The following is a 25,057-nucleotide window of genomic DNA, read 5'->3' as shown; positions in this document are numbered from 1 at the left end:
TACTATATTTTTGAGTTCTTTAAAGAGGTGGAAAAGGCTTGTTATTAATTTAATTCAATGACTTTTTTTTTCTTTTTTCAAAGTGGATATTCCATAAATGATTTAGCGAAACCTTCGTAGGAGAAGGAGATCATGGAAATAAAATTAAAAAAATACAATGTCTACAACAGTTCTACGATTTTACTAACAGATGTCAAAGCATATTTATAGCCAATTTTTTTTTTTTTAAAAGAGTAAGATTAATATTGTATTAAAGAGAAAAAACTTAACAAGACCAGAAAGTCCCATTTTTGTATGTGTACAAAGTTTACATGTTATCAATGATTACTTTCCAGTGTGTGATTAGTAATCTAAAAGGTATGCCCATAACCATTTTCCTTCGCTGCTCTATCGGTATGCTATTGGTTTCACTTCATTAATTACAACTCCTTCTGCTCTTGGTGATTTGTTTGCTATAATTCTGCGATTTCTTTCTTCCTAAATAGCTCAGACAATTGCAAAAATGATTACAGGCCCTATTTTTCCCTGTTACGATTTCTTTAAAATTTCCATGCATGTAGTTGAGCTTCAAGAGATCTAGTTTGAACCTATCTACCATTGAATCCACCTAAGAAGTAACCCCAGATTTTGTGTGAATATATAGTTGCAGTGGAGGAGAAGATGATCGACAGTTTTTGGAGCTTGATTCCAGAGGCAACAGTTTATATGCTGCAACCTCTTCTGACAAGGTTATCAGTGGTTGGTATTGCATTTTGAGTTTCCATCCACATGAAGATCTGTATTTTTGGAGGCACATATTCCACCTATATGCACTGACAAGGGGGGAGATTATCTGGAATTGGTTCTTGTTATATGAGCTAGTTGTAGCAGTTTTTGGTAGAAAATCCTCCTGCAAGGTTGCTTTTTAGAACATCATCCTGATCAATGAGAAGAGGAGGAGATCCTAACCATTCAAAAAGTTGCACCATCTCCAGCATCTCTGAATGATTTAGATTTCTTCTTAGTTTGATATTCCAAGAATTATTTTCAACCATATCATGTATACTTGCATCCTTATGTGTAGAAATTTTGAAGATTTTTGGAAATCTTACCTTCAAAGTTTGATTGTCTTTCCATTTATCCCACCAGAAATATATGTCTCTGCCACTTTTGATTTCTAGTGTAGAGGAATCTTGTGAGGTTTTCCCTTCCATTTTAGCTTGGATGATTTTTCTCTATAGTTGATGCTTTTCAGTAGTGAATCTCCAAGTCCATTTTGACAAAAGAGCTTTGTTGGTTTGTCTGATTTTTCTGATGCCTAGACCACCATCTTTCTTGGGTTTAAACATTTTGTTCCAAGCCACCCAACTAATTTTTTCTTTTGATTGCAGAAGAACCCCATAAAAAATCTCTCATAATTTGATTGAGTTTATCCTCCACTTGAACTGGCATGGGGGAAAAAGACATGAAGTATATAGGTAACGAAATTCTAGCCAAAGTTAGAATTCCTTCTTTATATTGTATATCCATTTTATTTTCATGTTAAACACTAGCTATTGAACTACATGTAATTTCTAGAATCATCAAGTAGTCTGGTGGTTCTCAAGCTTTCTCCCATGGGGAGGTTCGGGATCAAATCCATGTAATAGCATAAATCCTAGGCTAACGTATCTAAGTGTAGTTCTAGAAGCCAATGTTCTATCTTATCAAGAAAAAAGAAAAAAAAACTCAAAGTAATTTAAATGCATGGAATTGCTTCAAAAAATGAGTAATATGTACTATATTGCATTCCTATTTTCGGTGTGTCAAATAGAACCTAACTTCTTCCCACAATGCCAAACACCATATGTTCTGCTCCTCCTACTATATTGATGCGAGTATATTTAAATCCAATATGGGTACCTCCATAATTCGAATTTTTAGTCCAATGCCTCCAGTTTTAGTGGTGTAGGAAAAAGAGATATCACAGTTTATCTTCACAATGTTCTCAGTTGGAGGTTCCTACTTTGGGTTTCTACGAATTTTTTTTAACTTCCCCAACATTCATGTTCAATGCCATTAAAGAATTCAACAAGAAATATATGATTTTTGTTGAAGTTATCTCAGGATCTATGGAGTTATTTGAATATTGTCAAACATCTTTCCTTCTAGAGAAACTATGTTATTGTGGTCATCTTAGCTCTAATTTTGTCATCAAATGATTCTTGATCTAACCATGACATAATACACTCACCAAGGGTATTACGTATGCTAGAAGAAAATATGAATCCAACAACTCGAAGCTAGACCACTTTAAAATAAGAGCAATCCAGAATAATTCGTCTAAAAATCTCTAAATGGTACTTGTATCTACACAACATTGATTATCTTGAGAAATTTCTTGTCAATATTTCTCTAAAAGGAAGAATATCCTTCAAGCACTTTAAAATGAACAATCTTATTCTTGGAATTGTGTTCAAGGTGATTCTTGAGATTGTAAAGGGTTTGATAAGATGATTTCACAGAGAAACGTCAATTTATAGTTCTTCTCCAGATCAATTTGTTTTGATTGTTATAAGAATTCTCACATTTAAGATCTTCTGAGTTATATTCATACAAAAAAGAGGAAGGGCCAGATTTTGTTTCCATACATATGATTTTCGTAGTCAATAAATTCTGACACATAAAGAAACCAAATGTATCGGTTGCAGTATCTATTGGTGTATGAGGATTGTCAAGATTAAGAACCCATTTATCTTCCCATACTAGGATTTGCTTGCTATAACATAGAGACCAACAACTGATTTTGTGTTAGTGAAGTCAAATTCATTATTTATGCTCTTCCAGCTCCAGGTAAAACCCTTTCTTTTCGATTATGAAGAGGTGATATTTTTTTCTTTTTTGAAATACTTTGCCTTCAAGGATGAGACTCAAAAGTTATTTGGACATGCACAAACCCTCCAAACATATTTTACGAGAAGAGCATAGCAAAGAAATTTATAATTCGGACCTCCATGATTAGTATTTTCGAGAAAACTAGACTGAAAAGTTAGAAAGCGACCTTTTTGTCTTTATCCCACTAAAATCACATTTAGATTGAATGTAACTCGTTTGAAATAGTTTTTGGTAACTTGAATGGACGCATTTGATATTGAGAAAAGGTATTAATAATAGACTTCATCATAAATGACCTCCCAACTTGTGAGAGCAATTTTCCTTACACTTGTTTATTTTTTGCATGTTCTCAATTAAGTTATTGTAGAACATTTTCTTTTCTTGTTAATGATTAATGAGTTACCCAAGTATTTATTAGTTCAGTCCATCTTATTAACCTGCAAAATATGGGTAATTTTCCTGCAATCATAACGAATTAGATTCTCGTGGTTTATGATTTATTACGATACAACTATTTATTTCGTATTACAAAAGCACTAGCTTGTAACCCCACAAGCCACGAGTTATTTTGTTCCTGTTATGGTGTAAGAAAGAAAACTGATAAAAGGCAAGCAATGCATAGTAGGTAGTAAGCTTGTAGTGTGATTTGGCATTTCGGCACTAACAAGAATTCCTGGTCCATATGGTTTTACTATGAAATTATTCAAGTCTACTTGGGATGTTATCAGGGAGGTTTGATGAAGGTGGTTAAGGAGTTTGAAAATAAATGCTCCATGGGTTGGAGATTAGATTTCACTAGCATTACTTTATAACCAAAATATGACAATGTTGTTTGTTTGCACAATTATAGACTGACCTATCTTATTGAAATATTAAAGTTAATTAGTTCTTCCTTCATTTTAGATTACCAACAAACTTTTTCCTTCATTTTAGATTACCAATAAACTTTTTTGCATGGAGGAAAATTAATGATGGCCTTTTAAATAATTGCTTATGAACTCATTGATTCAATGTTGAAACTAGTCTCATTTGCAAAATCGACTTTGGAAAAGCATTGTATAATGTTAATTGAAATTGGAATTATATTGATATTAATTTAGCTAGATTTGGCTTTGGTAATGTTTGGAGTAGTTGGATGTAATTGTGTCTCAATGATTATAAAATGAGAAACAACTAAAATATTTAGGAGTCAGAAAGATATTAATTAAACGGGGAAACCCAATCCAAAGTATTTTAACTCGCTCCAAGGTCTTACTCGGTGGGGGAGCTTGGAGCAATGTGTTCGGACTTGGAACTCGGCCTAATACTTGGATGAACTTATTAGAGGCTTAGAATCCCGTTGATCATAGATATTTCTATTAGCATGGCTTATATCTAATTAAAATCAAAATTTTAATATTATCATGTATTGATTTTGCAACACTAAACTAAAACTATATATAAGTTCAACATTAAAGTAACAAAAGATAAATTGGAACGGGATCGACCAAACTATCTCATAAAGTCGGCCTTGGGCACCGATTTAATCACTCAAAATTTGATTCATCTTGGAATCGAGAATCACTAAGATCATTTAGCGAGTAGCAATTAATCGCTTGGACATCGGCTTTGGAGACATATTTTAACTACTCCATCCCAATCTCACATTTTCATTTCTGGAAATTTTAATGATAAAAATGGTTGTTGTTAATGATCTTATTCATGATTTTAAAATATCTCGGAATGACATTGTAATCAACCTCCTCAAATTTGCTGATGACCTAATTGTTTTTCTTGATGATTAAGAAGGCAAGTTAGGATTTTACAGCGCATTCCTTTTGGGTTTGAACTGATTTTGCATGTGAATTTCAGGAAGACTAACATTGTGGGACTTGGTAATATCCGTGAAGGAAAAAGGTGTGCTGAAGTGTTTGTTTACAACATCACTCAACTTCTTATAAATTATCTGGATATTCCTTTGGGCTATAGTTTAAGTCCAAAAGTGTTTGGAATGATATTTTGTAAAAATTTCAGCATAAATTGTCGGTATGGAAAATAACTTACTTATCAAAGGAATGAAGATTGATTATGATTAACAATGTTTTGTTTACATTTTTCAATTAGTATCATTCACTATTCCAGATGCCTATTTTTGTTAATATAGAGAGATAAAATAATGAATATATATTTATAGGGGTTTTTCTAATGCTTATTGTAGATGGGGAAAAATGGTTTGCTGGTTTTCTAGGAAAGTGGAGAGTCGAGCGTGTTGCCGAGACTCCTCAACCGAGCGAACTGCTGAACCTCACACAGATGCACCGCTGCAAAGGGGGTGCTTAGATTCGGGAAATCAATCTGTATGACTCCGGCCTAAACCAAGAGAATGGCCGTTCCAGAGTCAATTCGGCCGCAAAGAGGGAGATGGGTTGATCTGTAGGAGGGAAGATGAGAGTTGTGTGGGATCAGTGATGATCAAGGATTGTGGGTGTGTTGAAGGTTTCTGCAATATTGTTGAACTGCTAAAGTTGAGTTCTGTGAATAAGTTTATATCGAGTTGTTGACGGATAATGATGATAATCGATGATTGATGATATTCGATCCTTCTGTTGTCCTCGATTTAAAATTATTTATATTGCAAGAATGATGCACCACTGATCCCTGTAAGTGTGACGGTTTCTTGAGTGAAAGAGTGGAAAAGTGGAAGATCGTGGTAAAGTCAGTTCCACGTCGTATGGAGACTTGACTGATCGTGCACCCACTACTTTGCTAACTCCTTCAACCGTTTACACGACTTACGCACATTTCTCATTGTGGATGAATCCACGTGTCGTAGACTGCCAGACCAAAACCCTAAGTGATATCCCCCATTTTTGACGTGATTGATATTTCACGAATCATGGAGTCTGCAAGGTAGACGTGTATTAGTTGGTCAGTTGTTGACTGATTTAGACTGTGACTCTACTTTTGTTGAATCGAGCATAAGTGGTGAATGCTCAGCGATTCATGGATTGAACATGTAGTTCTCTGAGATGTCAATTAATTACTGACTAGCGCGACTGAGCAAGTATTGCTCAACTTGACGAATTGTCGAATATTGAGAGATTTTCGAGCAACTAAGCAAGTATTGCTCAATTCGACGAATTGCCGAATATCGAGAGTTTGTCGAGCAACTGAGCAAGTATTGCTTAATTCGACGAATTCGATAATTTTGGTGTGCATCTGAGCAAGTGTTGCTCAATTCAACAAAATATTGAATATTGGTAATTTGACGTGCAATTGAGCAAGTGTTTCTCAATTCGACAAACTACTGATGAATTACGAATATTGATGGTTGGATCAATATTCGAGCAATTGAGCAAGTATTTCTCAATTCAAAGAATTATTTACTGGTGCCGTGATCCAATAAAATATTAATCAAAAATATTGGTGAATTACCGAATATTATTAATTTGGATGTTGATTGTTGAATCAACATAATTTTGTGTTTGAACTTGCTCAGAATGGTGATTCGTGGAGCGTTTGTTCGAAACCCTAAATTTTGTTCAATCCTTCAATAATTGGTGAATTGCTGAAAATTGGTCATGAGTGAAGAGGGACCGAACACATGGGATGATGAGCGTCCATGTGATGCCCAGTGCTCGATGAGCACGCACCAGGGTTCTCAGTTTGAGAGTTGGTGAAAGAACGATGATTAAATGCAGGTTTCATCATTTATTGAAATATTGCTGGATTCAGCATTAGGTGAAAAAACCTAGGTATGAGAGATGAAGACCGACCAAGAGAGCATGGGACCAGCTCTTGGTGGTCACGGGACCAGTTGTTGGTCATTTGAAGGATTCTCCAGTTGGTTGGAGAGAGTTCGGGCCCAGTATGAGCAATTGAGCAAATTAGGTCAGAATTATGAAAACATGTGGGACCGTCTTTGTGCAAGCCCTAGGAATCACTCTAGTCGGTCATGGAGGCATGCACGTGTTTCCGTGGTGTCCGTGTTTCCATACTGAGAGTTTCAGTATTTTCTGATGCGCGTTCGAGCAACATAGTGAATTTTCAGAAGAGTTTCATCTTGACTGAGAATTCTCGATTTTTGTTGAATGAGCATGTATGCTCAATTCATCAATATTTTGAAAATATTAAACTAAAAGTGTTTTAATATTTAAAATTTCCGTGAGAGGCTAGCCAGTCGTGCGACTATGTTGGCTTTTGGTTTTTCTTGATTTGAGCAATATTTGAGAAAATATGGAGAAATCATGATTTTTTCTCAAACCCAGTAGTTTCATGAATCGAGGAAAATAATAATTATGCAAGATTAGGGATTGCAAGGTGTGGGACCGACCATGAATAGGGCATGGTCGGCCGGCTAGGTTGCCCGGTCCCGCACACCTTTCCCTATTTTATTATTTTTCATGAATCCTTGAAGTTATGGAGAATCCTTGAAGTTATGGAGAATCCACGAGTTTTTGTTGAAACGGAGGAGTTTCGTGAGATTAGGGAATAATAATTATAAAAATCTAAGGATTGTGAGGTGTTGGACCGGTCATGGCTTAGGCATGGCAGGCCGGTTAGGTTGCCAGGTCCCGCACACCTCTCCTTATTTTATAATATTATTTCGTGAATCCACCAAGTTATGGAGAATTCACGAGTTTTGCAAAAACAAGGAAAGTTGTTAAAACCAAGGAGTTTTCGTGAGTTCATGAAATAACAAAAAATAAGGAAAATAATGGGAGAGGCACGGACGGACCATGGCTAGGGCACGGCCGGCCGGCTGGTGGGCCCGGCCTTGGGCGCCTCTTATTATTTTATTAATATTTATTGTTTCCTCCTGTTTTGCGAAGGATTCCTCATTATTTCATATTTTTGGACACTCGTTCATGCATCCGGGTGCTCAGTCGTGCATCATTGTCGAGTACACTCGCACCATTTTTGTGGGTCTTACTCAGTGATGGTCCAGATGCCCGATTGTTGGGTATTTATTACTGATTTATGAAATTCAGTGGGGAATAATTCATGAAACTGAGTAATAAGATGAGTAGTTATTTATTATCAATCCATAAAACCAGCAGCGGATTGGACTATGGATTCAGAATAACAAAATGATAATTTCATCACCATTTCATGGAATCGTAGATTTGACCATAAAATCGGAGTAATGAAATGAGCGGTGATATTACCATTCCATGGGACCGTGGTGATTCGACCATGAAATCGGAGTAATATCTATTACCATTTCATGAGATCAGCCGTGGATTCGATCATGAAATTGGAGTAATAAAATAAGTGGTGATATTACCATTTCATGAGATCAGCCGTGGATTCGACCATGAAATCGGAGTAACATCTATTACCATTTCATGAGATCAGGCGTGGATTTGATCATGAAATCAGAGTAATACATTTATCTATTACCATTTCGATCATGGAATAAGAGTAATGAGATAAGATAGATTATCTTCTAGGAATTCGGTGGTGAATATGACCTAGAATTTAATCTCTTGCGTATAGTCAGTAAATCAGTGAGTGTTTCTAATGCCCCGAAGACGTTTGGCCCTCTCAACATTTCATGTATGGTGGACCGCCTGAGTCTATACACGGGTCTCTCCACATAGTCAGGAACAATGAGTATCACCATCTTGAAGATGTTATTTATCTCAATCTCATGGAGAACTTCCCAATTGTTCTTCTATGTAGAGGCGAATTCCTCTATGTAGTCAGGGAACAGTGAGTGTCACCGGCATCCTGAAGGCGTTAAGCTCTCAATCTTACGGAGAACCGCCCAATTACGTTATTCTACATAGAGGATATGATGAAATGCCCGGTGTCGAACGCTCCGGAGAGGCCTTTCGAGCGACATATGCATTATACTTCGTAAAACACGAATCTTCACATGGATCCCTGAAGCTGTGTCAGAAACATGCAGTATCATGATTTTACGGTTTTGACCTTTGTTGAAAATCCACCATCTACATTAAGTCCCCTGCTTAGTGAGGAACAGTCATGTTCCTCAGAAAGCATTAAATGGTGATTTTCAATCCACAAGATAAGTGGTTGAACTCAGTCTGCAAAGGTAGTTTCAGAATCCTCGATTTACCCCAATGGTGTCATGTACGAGCAAATGCACAGATGAGAACCCTGATAGTAAGATAGAGTGTCATCCCGTGAGCGTGGAGAGATGAGTCACTGCTGATTTGATCGGTTGAAAGTCCAGTTTTGGTCAGTTCAGCGTTTACGGGATCGGCCCAAAAAAGGAAATCCTTGTTTTAGGAACAAATATTCGTTCGTTAGTTTAAGAAACAAACAAAATAGACATGAGTCTAATGACATAAAATTTTGTCTATGAGCTTTCATGAAAACCAAAATTTTATTTTTTAAATATGTGAGATTTCACAAAGTGTATAAACCTCATTTCAAAGGTGGATGCTCGTACGAGAGAATTTTTTTTTTTTTTGAATAGAAGTGCGTCTGTTAGTAATAAAATTTTGTCTATGATCTTTAATGAAAATTTTTATTTTTGAAAATATACTCTCGTTTTCAAAGACGGATGCTCACGAGAGGGACCAAGAAAATACATATTTTCAAAGTTACATGGGTTTCACGTTATATATTTTTGTAAAATCAATTTTTTGATTTTGAACAACTATTGAAAGTAGACAATTATTCACGGTGAAATAATATCTGTATATGAGTTTTCGCAATTGTAGAATGGACGTCTGTCCAGTTTTCGAAAAACCAGTGGATGTTCACTCAGTAAAAATTTACGTGGGTTGTTCACGGTTTTATGAAAATCATTTTATGATTTTTGAGCAATTGCTGATAGCAAACAATTGTATACATGATGACATAATGTATGTATGAGTTTGGGGATTTTATAGTATATGCACACATGTAGAAAATCAGCGCATGTTCACATGAAAGGTTATGTGAATTATTCATAGTTTCATGAAAAGTCAGGTGTTGACTTTAAATAATGAAATTTGCTCGTCTTGGAAAGTTTGAAGAAGCGAGCAAGTTTTTTGAGGTTTTTACGTTATTATCACTAAGATCGTGAAACCGTAAATAGGTAAGAGTTGAGGATTACCATTTTTGTTGCCTGTTTGTGAGCACCTTTATTCCATGATTCATTGTTTTGTCGAATCCTGTGCTTTGTATGAATGATGTGCTAAAATAGCCACTTTGCAAAAATGACTGATTCCCAGGATGATACCTCCAGAGATGTTGTTTCCAGAGATGACATCTCTATGGATGAAACTGTAAGAAATGGTACCCCTGGGACTTCTGAGTGATGGCGAGAGATCCTTCATATTGAGTTGTACTTTTGATTATTTCATTAGCTTTACCCCAGGATGATCTTATAGTGAAATCCTGGATCAATGTATACTCCACGGAGGAAGAAAGTCTACGGGAGCGGAGAACCCAGAAGTAAGTACTACATGAGGTTAGCAAATGGCGTGCAGTCCCCAGCCGTTTCTTTGGTGAGTTGTTAGCGCTCCTTGTGTCATGACTTTGACCGTGCAATTAGGATCACGAGACCAATGTTTGTTATTTATTTTCATACTTTTGCTCCATCGATTAACAATTCATGAATCCAGCACTGATGAGGAAGTCGATGTAAGTATCTTTTTCATGCAGGTGATCACGGCATCTCCTTGAATGAAATAATAATACTTATTGTTGATGAATCCAAGAAGAAATCATTATAGATAAGCAGCATGTTGATGAAGCGTGCTCTTTTCTGGGACATGATAATATGGAGAATTGTCGAAATCCCGAACCGAATGGAGACAGCGGTATTGCCGATGGAGATTTCGGCGTTGCTAAGCCTTCAAATGATTTAGGGACTCCCCTAGTAAGTATATCTCCTGTAATATCTTTATATAAGTATGAAATTTCTGATTTGTGAATGAATGAATGAGTGAATGAGAACCCATGTGAGTATACGAGTAATTTTGCTGAAATACGTCACCAAAAAATTTCAGACTTCAGATTTTACTAGAAACGTCGTAGAATCCTCGTCTGAAGTCGTATTTTCGCGGTTTACATATGTATTTTCAAGCCCGGGAAATTTCTAAGCTTTATTAAAGAATATTTTTGAACTTTGAGCATGTTTAGTGTCTGAAAAGGAGAAATAGTGAACTTCCAGGAGACCTTCATAACTTTTTCAGATTGCGTGTCGTCCGATGTTTTAGCCACATATCCTATATCGTTCATCCGATTGCTATCAAATTTTGATACGTTGTAGATAACATCCATAAAAAGAGAATGGTATATGACCCAACCTTAAATTCCTTTACAATTGCTCCCAGTTATCCGTTGAATACAGGGCAGTGTAAAATCTCTTCACCTGAGCTTGTTTGAAAACGTGTTTCATGACTTCTACACTATTTGCGCATGTCTTGGGTGCATAATAAGGAACTTAGATGATGTTAGTTCACTTACATTCTTAATTTTATGGTTGTGTTGGTCTTCCATGCTTGAATCATTCTAATTCCATGTAATCTTCTCATTAGGTGCCAAATGTCGAAGTTGGAAATAATGGATCCAATAGTGATGGTTTGGGAAACCCTGGAGTCGTTGGTGATGAGACCTCCGTCCCTGCACCTCAAGGTCATGAAAATCTGGTTGTTGATGCTATGGAGGTGACTGAAACTCCAACTGCGCCCGGAATAGTGGAACCCGAACCAAGAATGGAAGAAATTACCCCGACTGAAGTTGTCCCTATGATTGTTGACACTGCTCCGGTAACTGGGAATAGGATGGTAGTACACGAATACCCCACTGCAGGGATTTCTTTCGCTCCTCCATTTGGTGAGTTACTCCCATATCACAGGTTTGTTGGTGGATCTAGCGTTCCCAATGGATATGCAGGGCCAGAAGTATTGTTACTCGAGATGTACTCTTTGATTGGGAGTACAATTTGAAGAATGATGAAGAACTCGGCTTTAATCTGAAGTGGCTTCGTCAAAAGGTTGATTCCATCAAGGAAGCAGTAGAAGGCAACACACCTTTCGAAGTCGTGATGAAGAAGATGTCTGAAGTTACTGAGTTGACCAGGAAGCTGGAGTCGGAGAGAGCAACTTTGCAAGTCTTCGAGGATGCAGAAAAGCAGATATTCTATTTCGCCGACTTTCTTTAGTTTTCTTTCCACAGTCTCTTGAACTTTGAACTTCTGAGAGATGTGAGACTTCTAGATTTCGGTTTTGGTTTTTGATTGGTTTTGGATAGGTAAATGATTGAGGATTTTCATTTGGACTTGATAGGGATTTTTTTAAAGTAAAAGAACTTTGATAAATTGCTGAATTCAAATACCGAATGCAAGTATTGCAAACGTTTTAGAGAGATTGAAAATACAATGAAAGAAAATCCTAAATGCCAAATCCAGATGTTTTGGACGTTCACGTCTTGAACTCCAGTACCTCAAATGTCCATGTCTTAGAGAGTTTGTCGAGCAACTGAGCAAGTATTGCTCAATACGACGAATTCGATAATTTTGGTGTGCAACTGAGCAAGTGTTGCTCAATTCAACAAAATACTGAATATTGGTAAGTTGACGTGCAATTGAGCAAGTGTTGCTCAATTCGACAAACTACTGATAAATTACCGAATATTGATGGTTGGATCAATATTCGAGCAACTGAGGAAGTATTGCTCAATTCAAAGAATTATTTACTGGTGCCGTGACCCAATAAAATTTTAATCAAAAATATTGGTAAATTATCGAATATTATTAATTTGGATTTTGATTGTTGAATCAACATAATTTTGTATTTGAACTTGCTCAAAATGGTGATTCGTGGAGCGTTTGTTCGAAACCCTAATTTTTGATCAATCCTTTAACAATTGGTGAATTGCTGAAAATTGGTCTTGAGTGAAGAGGGACCGACCACATGGGATGATGAGCGTCCATGTGATGCCCAGTGCTCGAGTGAGCATGCACCAGGGTTCTCAGTTTGAGAGTTGGTGAAAGAACGATGATTAAATGCAGGTTTCATCATTTATTGAAATATTACTGGATTCAGCATTAGGTGACAAAACCTAGGTATGAGAGATGAGGACCGACCAAGAGAGCATGGGACCGTCTCTTGGTGGTCACGGGACTAGTTGTTGGTCATTCGAAGGATTTTCCAGTTGGTTGGAGAGAGTTCAGGCCCAGTATGAGCAATTGAGCAAATTAGGTTAGAATTATGAAAACATGTGGGACCGGCTTTGTGCAAGCCCTAGGAATGACTCTTGTCGGTCATGGAGGCATGCACGCGTTTTTGTGGTGTCCGTGTTTCCATACTGAGAGTTTCAGTATTTTCTGATGCGCGTTCGAGCAACATAGTGAATTTTCAGAAGAGTTTCATCTTGACTGACAATTCTCGATTTTTGTTGGAATGAGCATGTATGCTCAATACATCAATATTTTGAAAATATTAAACTAAAAGTGTTTTAATATTTAAAACTGCCGTGAGAGACTAGCCAGTCGTGCGACTATGTTGGCTATTGGTTTTTCGTGATTTGAGCAATATTTGAGAAAATATGGAGAAATCATGAATTTTGCTCAAACCTAGGAGTTTCATGAATTGAGGAAAATAATAATTATGCAAGATTAGGGATTGCAAGGTGTGGGACCGACCATGGATAGGGCATGGACGGCCGGCCAGCTAGGTTGCCCGGTCCCGCACACCTTTCCCTATTTTATTATTTTTCATGAATCTTTGAAGTTATGGAGAATCCTTGAAGTTATGGAGAATCCACGAGTTTTTGCTGAAATGGAGGAGTTTCGTGAGATTAGGGAATAATAATTATAAAAATCTAAGGATTGTGAGGTGTTGGACCAGCCACGGCTTAGGCATGGCCGGTCGGTTAGGTTGCCCGGTCTCGCACACCTCTCCTTATTTTATAATATTATTTCGTGAATCCACCAAGTTATGGAGAATTCACGAGTTTTGCAAAAACAAGGAAAGTTGCTAAAACCAAGGAGTTTTCGTGAGTTCACGAAATAACAAAAAATAAGGAAAATAATGGGATAGGCACGGACCGACCATGGCTAGGGCACGGCCGGCCGGTCGGCTAGTGGGCCCGGTCTTGGGCGCCTCTTATTATTTTATTAATATTTATTGTTTTCTCCTGTTTTGCGAAGGATTCCTCATTATTTCATATTTTTGGACACTCGTTCGTGCATCCGGGTGCTCAGTCGTGCATCATTGTCCAGTATACTCGCACCATTTTTGTGGGGCTTACTCAGTGATGGTCCAGATGCCTGGTTGTTGGGTATTTATTACTGATTTATGAAATTCAGTGGAGAATAATTCATGAAACTGAGTAATAAGATGAGTAGTTATTTATTATCAATCCATAAAATCAGCAGCGGATTGGACTATGGATTCAGAATAATAAAATGATAATTTCATCACCATTTCATGGAATCGCAGATTTGACCATAAATCAGAGTAATGAAATGAGCGGTGATATTACCATTCCATGGGACCGTGGTGATTCGACCATGAAATCGGAGTAATATCTATTACCATTTCATGAGATCAGCCGTGGATTCGATCATGAAATCGGAGTGATAAAATAAGTGGTGATATTACCATTTCATGAGATCAGCCGTGGATTCGACCATGAAATCATAGCAACATCTATTACCATTTCATGAGATCAGGCGTGGATTCGATCATGAAATCGGAGTAATACATTTATCTATTACCATTTCAATCATGAAATAGGAGTAATGAGATAAGTTAGATTATCTTATAGGAATTCAGTGGTGAATATGACCTAGAATTTAATCTCTTGCGTATAGTAGTAAATCAGCGAGTGTTGTTAATGTCTCGAAGACGTTTTTCCCTCTCAACATTTCATGTATGGAGGACCGCCTGAGTCTATATACGGGTCTCTCTACATAGTCAAGAACAGTGAGTATCACCGTCCTGAAGATGTTATTGCTCTCAATCTTATGGAGAACCGCCCAATTGTTCTTCTTTGTTGAGGCGAATTCCTCTATGTAGTCAGGGAACAATGAGTGTCACCGGCATCATGAAGGCGTTAAGCTCTCAATATTACGGAGAACCACCCAATTACGTTATTCTACATAGAGGCTATGATGAAATGCCCGGTGTCGAACGCTCCGGAGAGGCCTTTCGAGCGACATATGCATCATACTTCGTAAAACACGAATCGTCACATGGATCCCTGAAGCCGTGTCAGAAATATGCAGTATCATGATTTTACGGTTTTGACCATTTTTGAAAATCCACCATCTACGCTTATCAAAAAGAGAAATTGAGTGGCTTGGATTAAACCTACCGTTTCAAAACATAAAGGTGAGTTAGGAAATTAAGAGTGGTTTATAAGGCCTTACACTCTAAGGGTATGGAAATATGAAAGTAACTAACCAGCATTATCCCAGTTGTCCAGGGGTTGGATTACCAACCTATAGGTTGTGGGTTCAATTCCCGCTGCTGGTCGATAAAAAAAAAATGGAAATACGAAAGTAATAAAAAATCTATATGGAGATAAATCTTTTAACAAAATTTTAGAAAGTTTGATGATGTTATTGTTCCTAGCAACTCTTATATGTCAGTGGGTTCTAGCTTATAGGTTGTTATCTTAAGTTAAAGGAGTTTGTTATCCATAATACCGAATTTGAAATTAAAAATGAAATAATCGTTCTTTTTTGGAAAGATAAGCGGATATGTAATTATCGATTGCAAAATTATTTTCTTTCACTTTTTAAGATTTTAACCTGAAGTATGGTGTTGGTAAAGATATGATCGCGAAGAATGATGTTTGGGCCTTAAATAACAGGAATCTTAATGAAGTCGATGTTCAAACTTATTACAAATCATTGACGAAACCATCTAACCATATTTCAGATACTGCTGGATTCCACGTGGTAATTTCGTTGTTGCTAATATTTACTTAGCTCTAGACGTTGATGGTTATCTCATATTTTCTCACAAACAACTTTGGAATCAGAAAGTACCTTCAAAGTTCTGTTTTCTTGTTTGGACATTTTTGGATGATCAAAAGGAGTCTTTATATATATTCCCACTTGAGAGATAAAATGTAAATAGACGCTACTTTTTTTAATTATTGTTTTTAATTAATTCATTTGGATAAGAATTGGTTGTTTTTATCCAAAAATTGATTTGATAAACAGATAATTATAACCCTCGTCTATTGTTAAACACCATCAATTCAATCAAAACTCGAATTGGTCGTCAATTATTTCGACCTAAAAACCTTAAAAACAACCCGTGGTCTGTTCGAGTTTGCTCGATTTTATTCAATTCGATCAAATTGGATATAAATTGATCATATTTTCATAAAATTTATTTGATAATCAAAGATTTAGGGTCTCAATAATGTATAAACTCCATTGGGTTGAATAAATACCATCAATTTTATCTTCAGTTGCTTCAAATCAAAACAAAACCGAAACAATAGTATGGTATAAGAAAAACTGTTATATAAAACAAAGACATTTAGTAACAAATATATACATTCCTAATTTGATATTCCTTCCAAAGTAGAAGATTTCAGTTAAGGTTAAATTGGATCGGATTCTATAAAATCTCCGGTCGGTCCCCACCTGCGCGGTAATCTAGTATATAACGAGGCTACCATCATGGAATATCTTTTCGGAGCTGACAAGGTGCAAAATGCTGCTTCTTGTGCTCTACTAATGTCGAGACAATTGAGCATACTTTGTTGCGTTTCAACTATTCTTTTGAGGTTTGCTCTTAATCTTTTGATTCTGTCAATTTTATTTGGGTCTTAGTTGATAAAATTAAGAACACATACTCATTGGGAATGGGGAACAAAGAAGAGTATAAGAATAATCAAGAAAATCTGGACTTTATTGTTATTTGTTTTGATTTTTTTTTAATAATTCGTAATCGATGGTTATGTAGTTATCTGAAAAATAGGTATCGGTTTTGTGCAGTTAGCAGATGTAGTTAGTAAGGATAGTTTAGTCTAAATTAGGAAAATGTATTAACTAGCCCCATTCGCGAGTTGATTACGATATCGCTCTTCTCGGATCATTTTTTGCTCATCATTTACCTTCTTCTTCACTGGGTGACCAACAACCCTATCAAGTTAATTAGGTTTATTCCTTCCACGTTATTACGTAAAAAATATTTTTCAAATGTGTCATTAGACATGCCACATCTCTTAGATTATACAGTTCATATGTTTAATTATTTACTGGGAATTAACATAATCAACTAATTTGATTTCTAAGAGCAGTCCTATGTGACTAGTCTAATTTGATGGTTTCTTTCTCTACGTGGACGGGCAAATTGAGTTTGGGGCAGTGGAAAACAGGTAAACGAATGGGAAAATTTAACCATGAGTTCCTTTTTAATATTTGTTTACGATTTTGTGGGACTCGTTTAATAAATGAAGTTATAGAATTTGACAGTGAGATCAGGTACTAAATCATATAATATAGTTTAATAACCAACTAAACTAACTTAAAAATATTAAAATAGTAGTCCTCGGCTCTAGTTGAGCCTATGATTGATGTGGTCGTCCTAGGTTGAGCTGGGGTTCGGTCCAGGTTGGTGTAGTCGTCCCAAGTTGATGTGGTCGTCTCAAACTGAGACGCTCGTCTCAACCTAACGTCTTAACCTGAGACGGGATAGACGAACCTTTTGTTTGAGGGTTTATCTATTTATTTTAAGTTTTTTCCAATATCAATGTCAGGGTTTATCCCACTGTGGTCGCCAATTATTTGAGGGTGAAAACAATTTCTGCTGATTTTGGTAATTTCGAGTGTGTGGGTGAGAAACGAGTCTAAACCCTAAATAATGTACTGCAAGGGATTACTTTGATTCGAGAGATCAATCTGTACAAATCCGGCCTAAACCAAGAAATGGGCGTTTCAGACTTGCTTCGGTCACAAAGTGAAGGAGAAGGGTTGGTCTAGGGAGGGAAGCGAAGAGAGTGTTGAGACCAGAATAGTTAATTCGGGAAGAGTAGTTGTTTGACAACTTGTATCATAAAGTGGAAAGCTAACATATGGGAAAGCTAACAAGTGATTTCTGAGTATTGTATTCTCCAGACCAAAACTTGTCCTTTGGTGAAATAGGTGAGACCTATTTATACAATTCGCAACGAAACGTACCCTGGTCTCCTAAGAAGTAGAAACGGTTGAGTAAATGGAAGAAAGTGGTAAAGGGTAACACCTGGAATGCCCTGAGACGGCGAGTCATTTATTTTTTCAATGCCCTCTTACTCAAGCAATCATGTTTGCATCTCCTCTGCTCTGGAGTATATAGAAAGCCAGGAATGAATTAGTTTTTGAGAAGAAAAATGTTCAGGTTAATGTAATGCCTCGACAAGGCCTCTACTGGTTTGACATCTATTACAATAACGTGGTGGAACATGATCTTCGTTGCCTGTGGAACAAAACACTTCTCCAGATATTGCCATCATCAATTGGACGCCTCCACCTATGTACTCTACAAAGATCAACGTTGATGCCTATCAAAAATGGACCTTCGTTTAATTCTTATGTCGCAAGAGATCACCGAGCATCTTTCCAGAGTGCAAGCACTGCCATATATCCCCATCTGGACCCTCTAATTGCTCAAGCAAACATTTTCATCCTTGCTGCTAAACTTGCTGTCAGATTGGGTTTTCAAAACATCGTAATTGAAAGTGACTCTTCATCAATTGTTAATATCCTGAATGGAGAAACTACAACAGTCCCTTGGAGAGTTATCAACAAAATTGCTAAGATTAAGGCCATAGTTAGTTTTAACTATGTACCGGAGAAGCAAATGATGTTGCTCACACACTCGCTCAATATGCTGTTGAGCACCATGTCCAAGATATTTGTATATCTTCCCCGCCACCCCTATGCATCTCCAGTCTGCTTGAGGCTGAAGGTTTGTTCTAACTTTTCTTTCTTTTAGATACGCTGCTTGTTGTTTTTTATGCAAGCTAAAAAAAAAAACTCAATGTTATGGGTAATCCATAGAAAAAATCTGCTTCATATGGATATTTCCCATAACTATTTTGCCCTATTTTATATGAGCAACAGCGTGGGTATGGGCATTCTTTTTACAAACAGGGCAGTGCCTCGGATTGGCATACCCCATGACCATCCCTAGCTATTAGTTCCTAATATTGTAATCTCTCCTTTATCACCGTTTTAGGGAGTAATGCCTAACAAAGTCATGCCCCTGCTCTTATAAAAGAAAATTTTACGGCAAAGAAAATACCAACCACGTTTTGGACAAGTTACACCTTCTTATTATATCCTACTAATTCTCACATCATCAACAAACATATGATGTAATGTAATGCTAATTAACACGTTGTAATAAATTAAACTCAAACAGAAACGTCTTTGTACAAGTGGTATCACGTAAAAGCCAAGTGGGAAGAGAGAGAATAAGAAAAGGAAACACCACCGACAAAAACTTCTGAAGCACTGTCCATCTCAAAAGCTTAACCATGGTTAATACTTGACTAGCTCACCTAATCCCGTCAGTGGTTAACTAACGGCGACAAACAGCCCTCGTGAAGAAGAATAGTATTAAAAAATCATAAAAGGAAGGAGAAACATCGCCGTCAAATGTCTCCGTTACTTCTCGTGGAATTATTTCTTACTTGCGATTTAGGGTTTCAGAAGAAATGTATATGGTTGGTGCTTTTTATTTAAGCCTACCCCTTGAGACAACTACAGCTCAGCTCGTTAAAGTAGACGCGACGACAACTCCCCTCCGGTCCCACTGCCCTTAAACCCTAAAAGCCATTTGCTATGGGTCTCCGTAAAAATGTTTGTTGAATGGATTATATTTTTATTTACCGATTAAGGCCAACTACTTCATGATCTCAGACACAGACTCAGATCACAGCTCTCATTTAAACCACCGAAACACCAACCCAGAACTAAAATAAAGCAGTGGACTTAATAATGTGGACCCCACATCCCAGCCTGGTCTGAAAGAACTGCTTCGATATGACTTCACCTTCCTCTTTCCAGTTCCGCGTTTGGTTAGTCCCACAGTTTGCCAGGTAAGCAAATGCCGTCTAAATACAGCGGATTTCACGACTCACTACCAAACGCAATATAATATTCGCTTTCAAGTCCGCGTTTCTCATATAACCAAAACAAGCCAATACCATTAAAACGAGAGAAACCAGAAATTCAGAGAGAAAAAAGAAATAAAAATCAAAGCCTTAACTACTCTCTTTCGATAGTCAAAAAATCTGCTGTAAACAGTGGAGAGAAGTATAATTAAGCAGCTATCTCTCTTTGATACTTTGTTCTTCATTTCTCTCCTTGTTCTGAGGTTGTCTTTCTTAAATCGCCATGGATACACAGATCTATGGCGTTTCTAAGCTTATCTTCATCATCTATATTGTCATCTCTGTGATATCTGTTATATTTTGTTCTGCATTACCAACAGAGAAATCAAGTAATGTCGTTGTTGTGAAATCAAATTCAACAAGTAGTCCAATCAGCTCAAATTCAGTGCTAGTAGCATTACTAGACTCACATTACACAGAACTGGCTGAACTAGTGGAAAAGGCATTACTCTTACAGAAACTTGAAGAAGCAGTTGGTAAACACAATATTACAATCTTTGCACCAAGAAATGAAGCTTTAGAAAGAGATCTTGACCCTGAGTTCAAGAGGTTTTTACTTGAGCCTGGTAATTTAAGATCTTTACAAACATTATTGATGTTTCATATCATTCCGAAAAGAATCGGTTCTACTCAGTGGCCTCAATCTGTTGACTCATCATCAGTTGCTCACAAAACTTTGTCCAAGCAGCATGTAATCTTATCGTCAGACGATAAGGATTCCAGCAAGAAAGTTGATCTAGCGACTGTTATTCGTCCTGATGATGTGATTCGGCCTGATGGTGTGATTCATGGAATCGAACGGTTGTTGATTCCTCGATCTGTTCAAGAGGATTTTAACCGGAGAAGAAATCTTAGATCTATTTCGGCTGTAATTCCAGAAGGAGCACCAGAAGTTGATCCAAGAACACATCGGCTGAAGAAACCAGTATCATCACCGGCACCTGCCGGTTCACCACCGGCTTTACCGATTTATGATGCTATGGCTCCTGGACCATCTCTTGCACCAGCTCCGGCACCTGGACCTGGTGGTCCCCGTCACCATTTTAATGGTGAATCTCAGGTTAAAGATTTTATCCAAACTCTTTTGCATTACGGTGGTTACAATGAAATGGCCGATATCTTGGTAAATTTGACGTCCCTAGCTACCGAAATGGGAAAATTAGTATCAGAGGGTTATGTGATTACTGTATTAGCACCAAATGATGAAGCGATGGCTAAGTTGACAACAGATCAATTGAGTGAACCCGGTGCGCCAGAACAGATAATGTATTATCATATTATACCTGAATACCAAACTGAAGAGAGTATGTACAATGCCGTGAGGAGATTTGGGAAAGTCAGTTACGATACCTTGCGGTTGCCGCATAAAGTTGTTGCACAGGAAGCTGATGGATCAGTTAAGTTTGGTAATGGTGATGAATCTGCTTATTTGTTTGATCCTGATATTTATACGGATGGTCGGATATCGGTTCAAGGGATTGATGGTGTGTTGTTCCCATTGAACGAGGAAACAAAACAAGTATCTGAGACTAAAACTGATCAATCGTCGTGGTCTAAGGTTGCTGTTAAGCCTAGAAGAGGTAATAATTTCTTAATTTTCTGATTAATTTCATTTTAGTTTAGTTTATTTCATTTTATTTATTTCTTTTCGATTGTCATTGTTTTTGTGAATCTGATAGGTATCCGGTGTAGTTTGTTTGAATTATGTTATTTAGGATGTTTTAGAGTGTGATTATGATGCAAATTTGGGACTAGGTTAAGGTTAATTCTGTCGGTGGGTGGGTCTGATGAGCGTCACGGGTATAAATTAGCAAGTCATTTTCGTATACTCTGTGCTGGTTGGATAATTGCTTTTTGGCTGTCTTCCTTGTGTATCGATAGTGAGGTGTTTAGTGAATCAAGGAATTCATGATTAGCTGTTATAGTCTTTAGAGCATTTGAATGTCCAATTATCTCCCTCAAACCATTTGGAATTACTAAATTATGACTGAAGTTCAACGCTTAGATTATGTGCAAGGAATTATGGGTGTTCTGAATTTAGACTTGTGAAAATATTGGACGGGCTTGTCTTCCTAGGAAAACCGAAAATGAATAGTTGTTCTTGAGTTGCTTATTGTTTCCAGTCAATTATGACCAGTAGAAACCATGGTTACTGGCTTGTTTTCATTTTGTGTTGGTATCTTTGGGTGTTGTTGGCGTTTCATGCCCATATATTTTTTAAATCTAGTCTTTAACATAGGTACCGTACTCGGTAGTAGAAGCATAAGATAGGAGGAACTATAAGGCAACTACTGACATTTGATATTAGTTCATGATTATATCAAGGATTGCCGAGTACATTGAAAGTGATTTATGTTAATATCATGCTTATGGTTGATATAAGGTGGTAGTTACTACAACGGTTGTATCGGAGGCTTACTCTTTAACTTTCCTTAAAAGCAGCATACTCTTGAAACCGACGTAGAAATCCATTAAATATATCTCTTGAAAAGCTTGATTAGGGAATTGGTTTGTGTACATGGGGTTGGAAAACAGGACAGCTTAGACACGCATAGAATACCTCTCTGACTCAATTATCAAATGAAGTTAGTAATTCACGGAAATCCGATGAAATTGTAATTGTTGCCGGGGAAGTGTAATTAGTAAATAGAATTGAAGATAGAAAATTGATCCGATAAAACTAGGAGGGTAGTGAAGTGATACTAGATGCCCGGAAATCCAGTTACGAAGATGCTGGGAAGGAGAAGGTTGTCTTAGTTTTGGGGTATATTGGAGAAAGAATATACACCACAATACTTCCCAATTGTTTACCTTTTCTTTTTCTGTTGATCTTTTTAATGATTTGATATTGCTTTCATTTGTTTTGTATTTTCTGTTGTGATTATTCAGTTTTATTAGAATAACATATGCTTTACAGTTGGCTATATAATTCAACTATTATTGTAAGGAAGAGACAACGAAACCGCCTTATGATTTGATTATTAGTATATTATTAGGGTCATAGTTGATTAATGATTATTGATTGTTATGGTTAACAAATTTTTAATGGGTTTTTTGGTTTTTCCTTTGTCAATTTTGTGTGTTGCAGGTAAGCTATTGGAAGTAGCATGTGGAATGTTAGGCGCCTTCTGCCCATAAAAACCTTTTCCTTACACTAAACCAATCTGGAAGGTAAATACAAAATTACCATTACTAGTTTAGTTTAACCTTACTTATTTGAATGCTTGTGGTAATTTCTGGAACAGTTGGGGTTGCATACATATTTAATGATGTCTATATACTTTATTAAATGTAGATTGGCGACAGAATACGGGAGAATCAGATTGATGTATAAATACTCCAGTCAGAGCATGGTTGAAGAAATATATATAGGGTTTGTTCTTGATCTCTTTCTTTCTTCTTACTTCACCGCAACAAGCATACTTGAGAAGAATGAGTTCAAAGTGCGGGGGTTGGCGATATAAGCAACAATTTTACTAGGATTTTGCATGGCAGAATCGCATCGCCAAAGAAGGAAGTAAAAAGAAGAAAGAAGAGATGGTGTTTAGTAGGCAGTTTACACAACATATTAAGTAGATAAGATATTTTTTTATTTTTTTACTTTTCATTATTTTTAAAAAAATTATGTATGGAAGAATGAGGAGATTGTAACAATAAAGAAGAAGATATACATTTGGGAGGAGAGGGGGGTAAATTTTGTGTGGTAGTGTGGAAGAGAGATGGGGTTTGTTGTCTATCCATACATCTCTTTCCAACACAAGACAAGATGATAAATGCAATAAAGGAAACAGTACATCAGAAATTTGGAGAACCAAAAAACAAAAAGAGAACCAAAAAAAAAAAACAGATGGAATAAAAAAGATGTTCTTTTGTGCTTGTATATTTCTCTGTCATTTGTACATTTGTAATTACATGGTGATATTTCATACCAACTGTGTTCTTGTCTTTGTAGAACTTAATTATCATTTTGTTTTTATTTCTTGTGGGTTATTTTTGTTTTCCCGGAAAGAAAAACTGTCAAAACTAAAAGAAAAATCTTTTTATTTTTTTTCACCGCGGTTGGACTTGTCAAATACTATGTCCCTAGTCAAGGTGGGGAGAAAACAAAATCTCTTACACCTAGTTTGGTTCGAAGAGTTGGATTTCTAGGAATTCAATCATGGGTAATCTAATTTCAGGAATTGAATTTCAAAGAATTGAATTCAAATCCAAAAGAGAACCATCAAGTGGTCTGATGGTTCTCATGCTCCCTCCTACTGCAGAGATCGGAGTTCGAACCCTTGTAATTGCTAAAATTCCTAAATGAATGAGATTTAGGAATAGTCCAGGGACCACCGTACCAAGCTATCAAAAATAAAAATTCAAATCCAAAAAATTAACGTTTGGTTGAGGTAATCCAATTACTATTGTTTTATCCTGAAATCCAATTCCATTACACTACTAGACCAACGCAACGGAAATCTATTATTTTGGAGGGAATTTGATTTTTAGGAATCAAAATTCTCAATTACATGGAGTTCATTTGGGCTGTTTGGTCCAAGGAAATGGTCATATTCCCCAAAATTGGATTACCAAGAATCCAATTCCTTAAACCAAACATGCTCTTAATTCAACCCGCAATCGAAAAATGAATATCTATCACAGTATATTGTTTTCTCCTATGGTCCCGACATCTGGAAACGAGCTAATTTTGAGAGAAAGGAATATAACACCCGAAGACATCTTACTGAAAGCCCTAAAACAACAATATGAATTCGAGTAGGCAAAGAAACAACCCCCTTCGATTTTCCGTGGACATCCATCAACCAGTAGCCCGACAAGAAACTTCGGACATCAGAGACTATCTTAGTAGGTTAGTCCAATCTGGATAGAGATTGAATAAAAATCAACACTGACAGAGCTGTTAGGGGACATCCATGAATTGCAGGAGCAGGTTTCATTTACAGGGATTCTGGAGAGAGAACTATAATGGATCTTGCACAACCTCCGGGAATAAGCACTAGCATTAACGGCCGAGACTTTGGCCAAGTTAATGGCAACTAAAACTGCGACAGAAAGACAATGGCCAAAAGTTCTTTTTTTTTTAACCTAAGAAATCTCATGCGCTTTTAAAAATCTTCCATTGAACCTCCATGAT

General features: G+C 36.8%; 1 protein-coding gene across 1 annotated transcript; it reads left to right on the top strand.

Annotated features, from left to right (window-relative positions):
- The first annotated feature begins 19,936 nt into the window (after positions 1–19,936).
- Positions 19,937–23,865, top strand: LOC113322795 (fasciclin-like arabinogalactan protein 17). The gene is made up of 3 exons (XM_026570945.1): positions 19,937–21,500; positions 23,009–23,091; positions 23,216–23,865. The coding sequence occupies exons 1-2, from the start codon at positions 20,144–20,146 to the stop codon at positions 23,056–23,058; spliced, it is 1,407 nt and encodes a 468-aa protein (XP_026426730.1). The 5' UTR covers positions 19,937–20,143; the 3' UTR covers positions 23,059–23,091; positions 23,216–23,865.
- Positions 23,866–25,057: the final 1,192 nt, after the last annotated feature.

The sequence above is a fragment of the Papaver somniferum genome, chromosome 11 (genome assembly GCF_003573695.1).
Source record: "Papaver somniferum cultivar HN1 chromosome 11, ASM357369v1, whole genome shotgun sequence".
Classification (NCBI taxonomy): Eukaryota; Viridiplantae; Streptophyta; class Magnoliopsida; order Ranunculales; family Papaveraceae; genus Papaver; species Papaver somniferum.
This window is presented reverse-complemented; position numbering and strand designations above follow the sequence as displayed.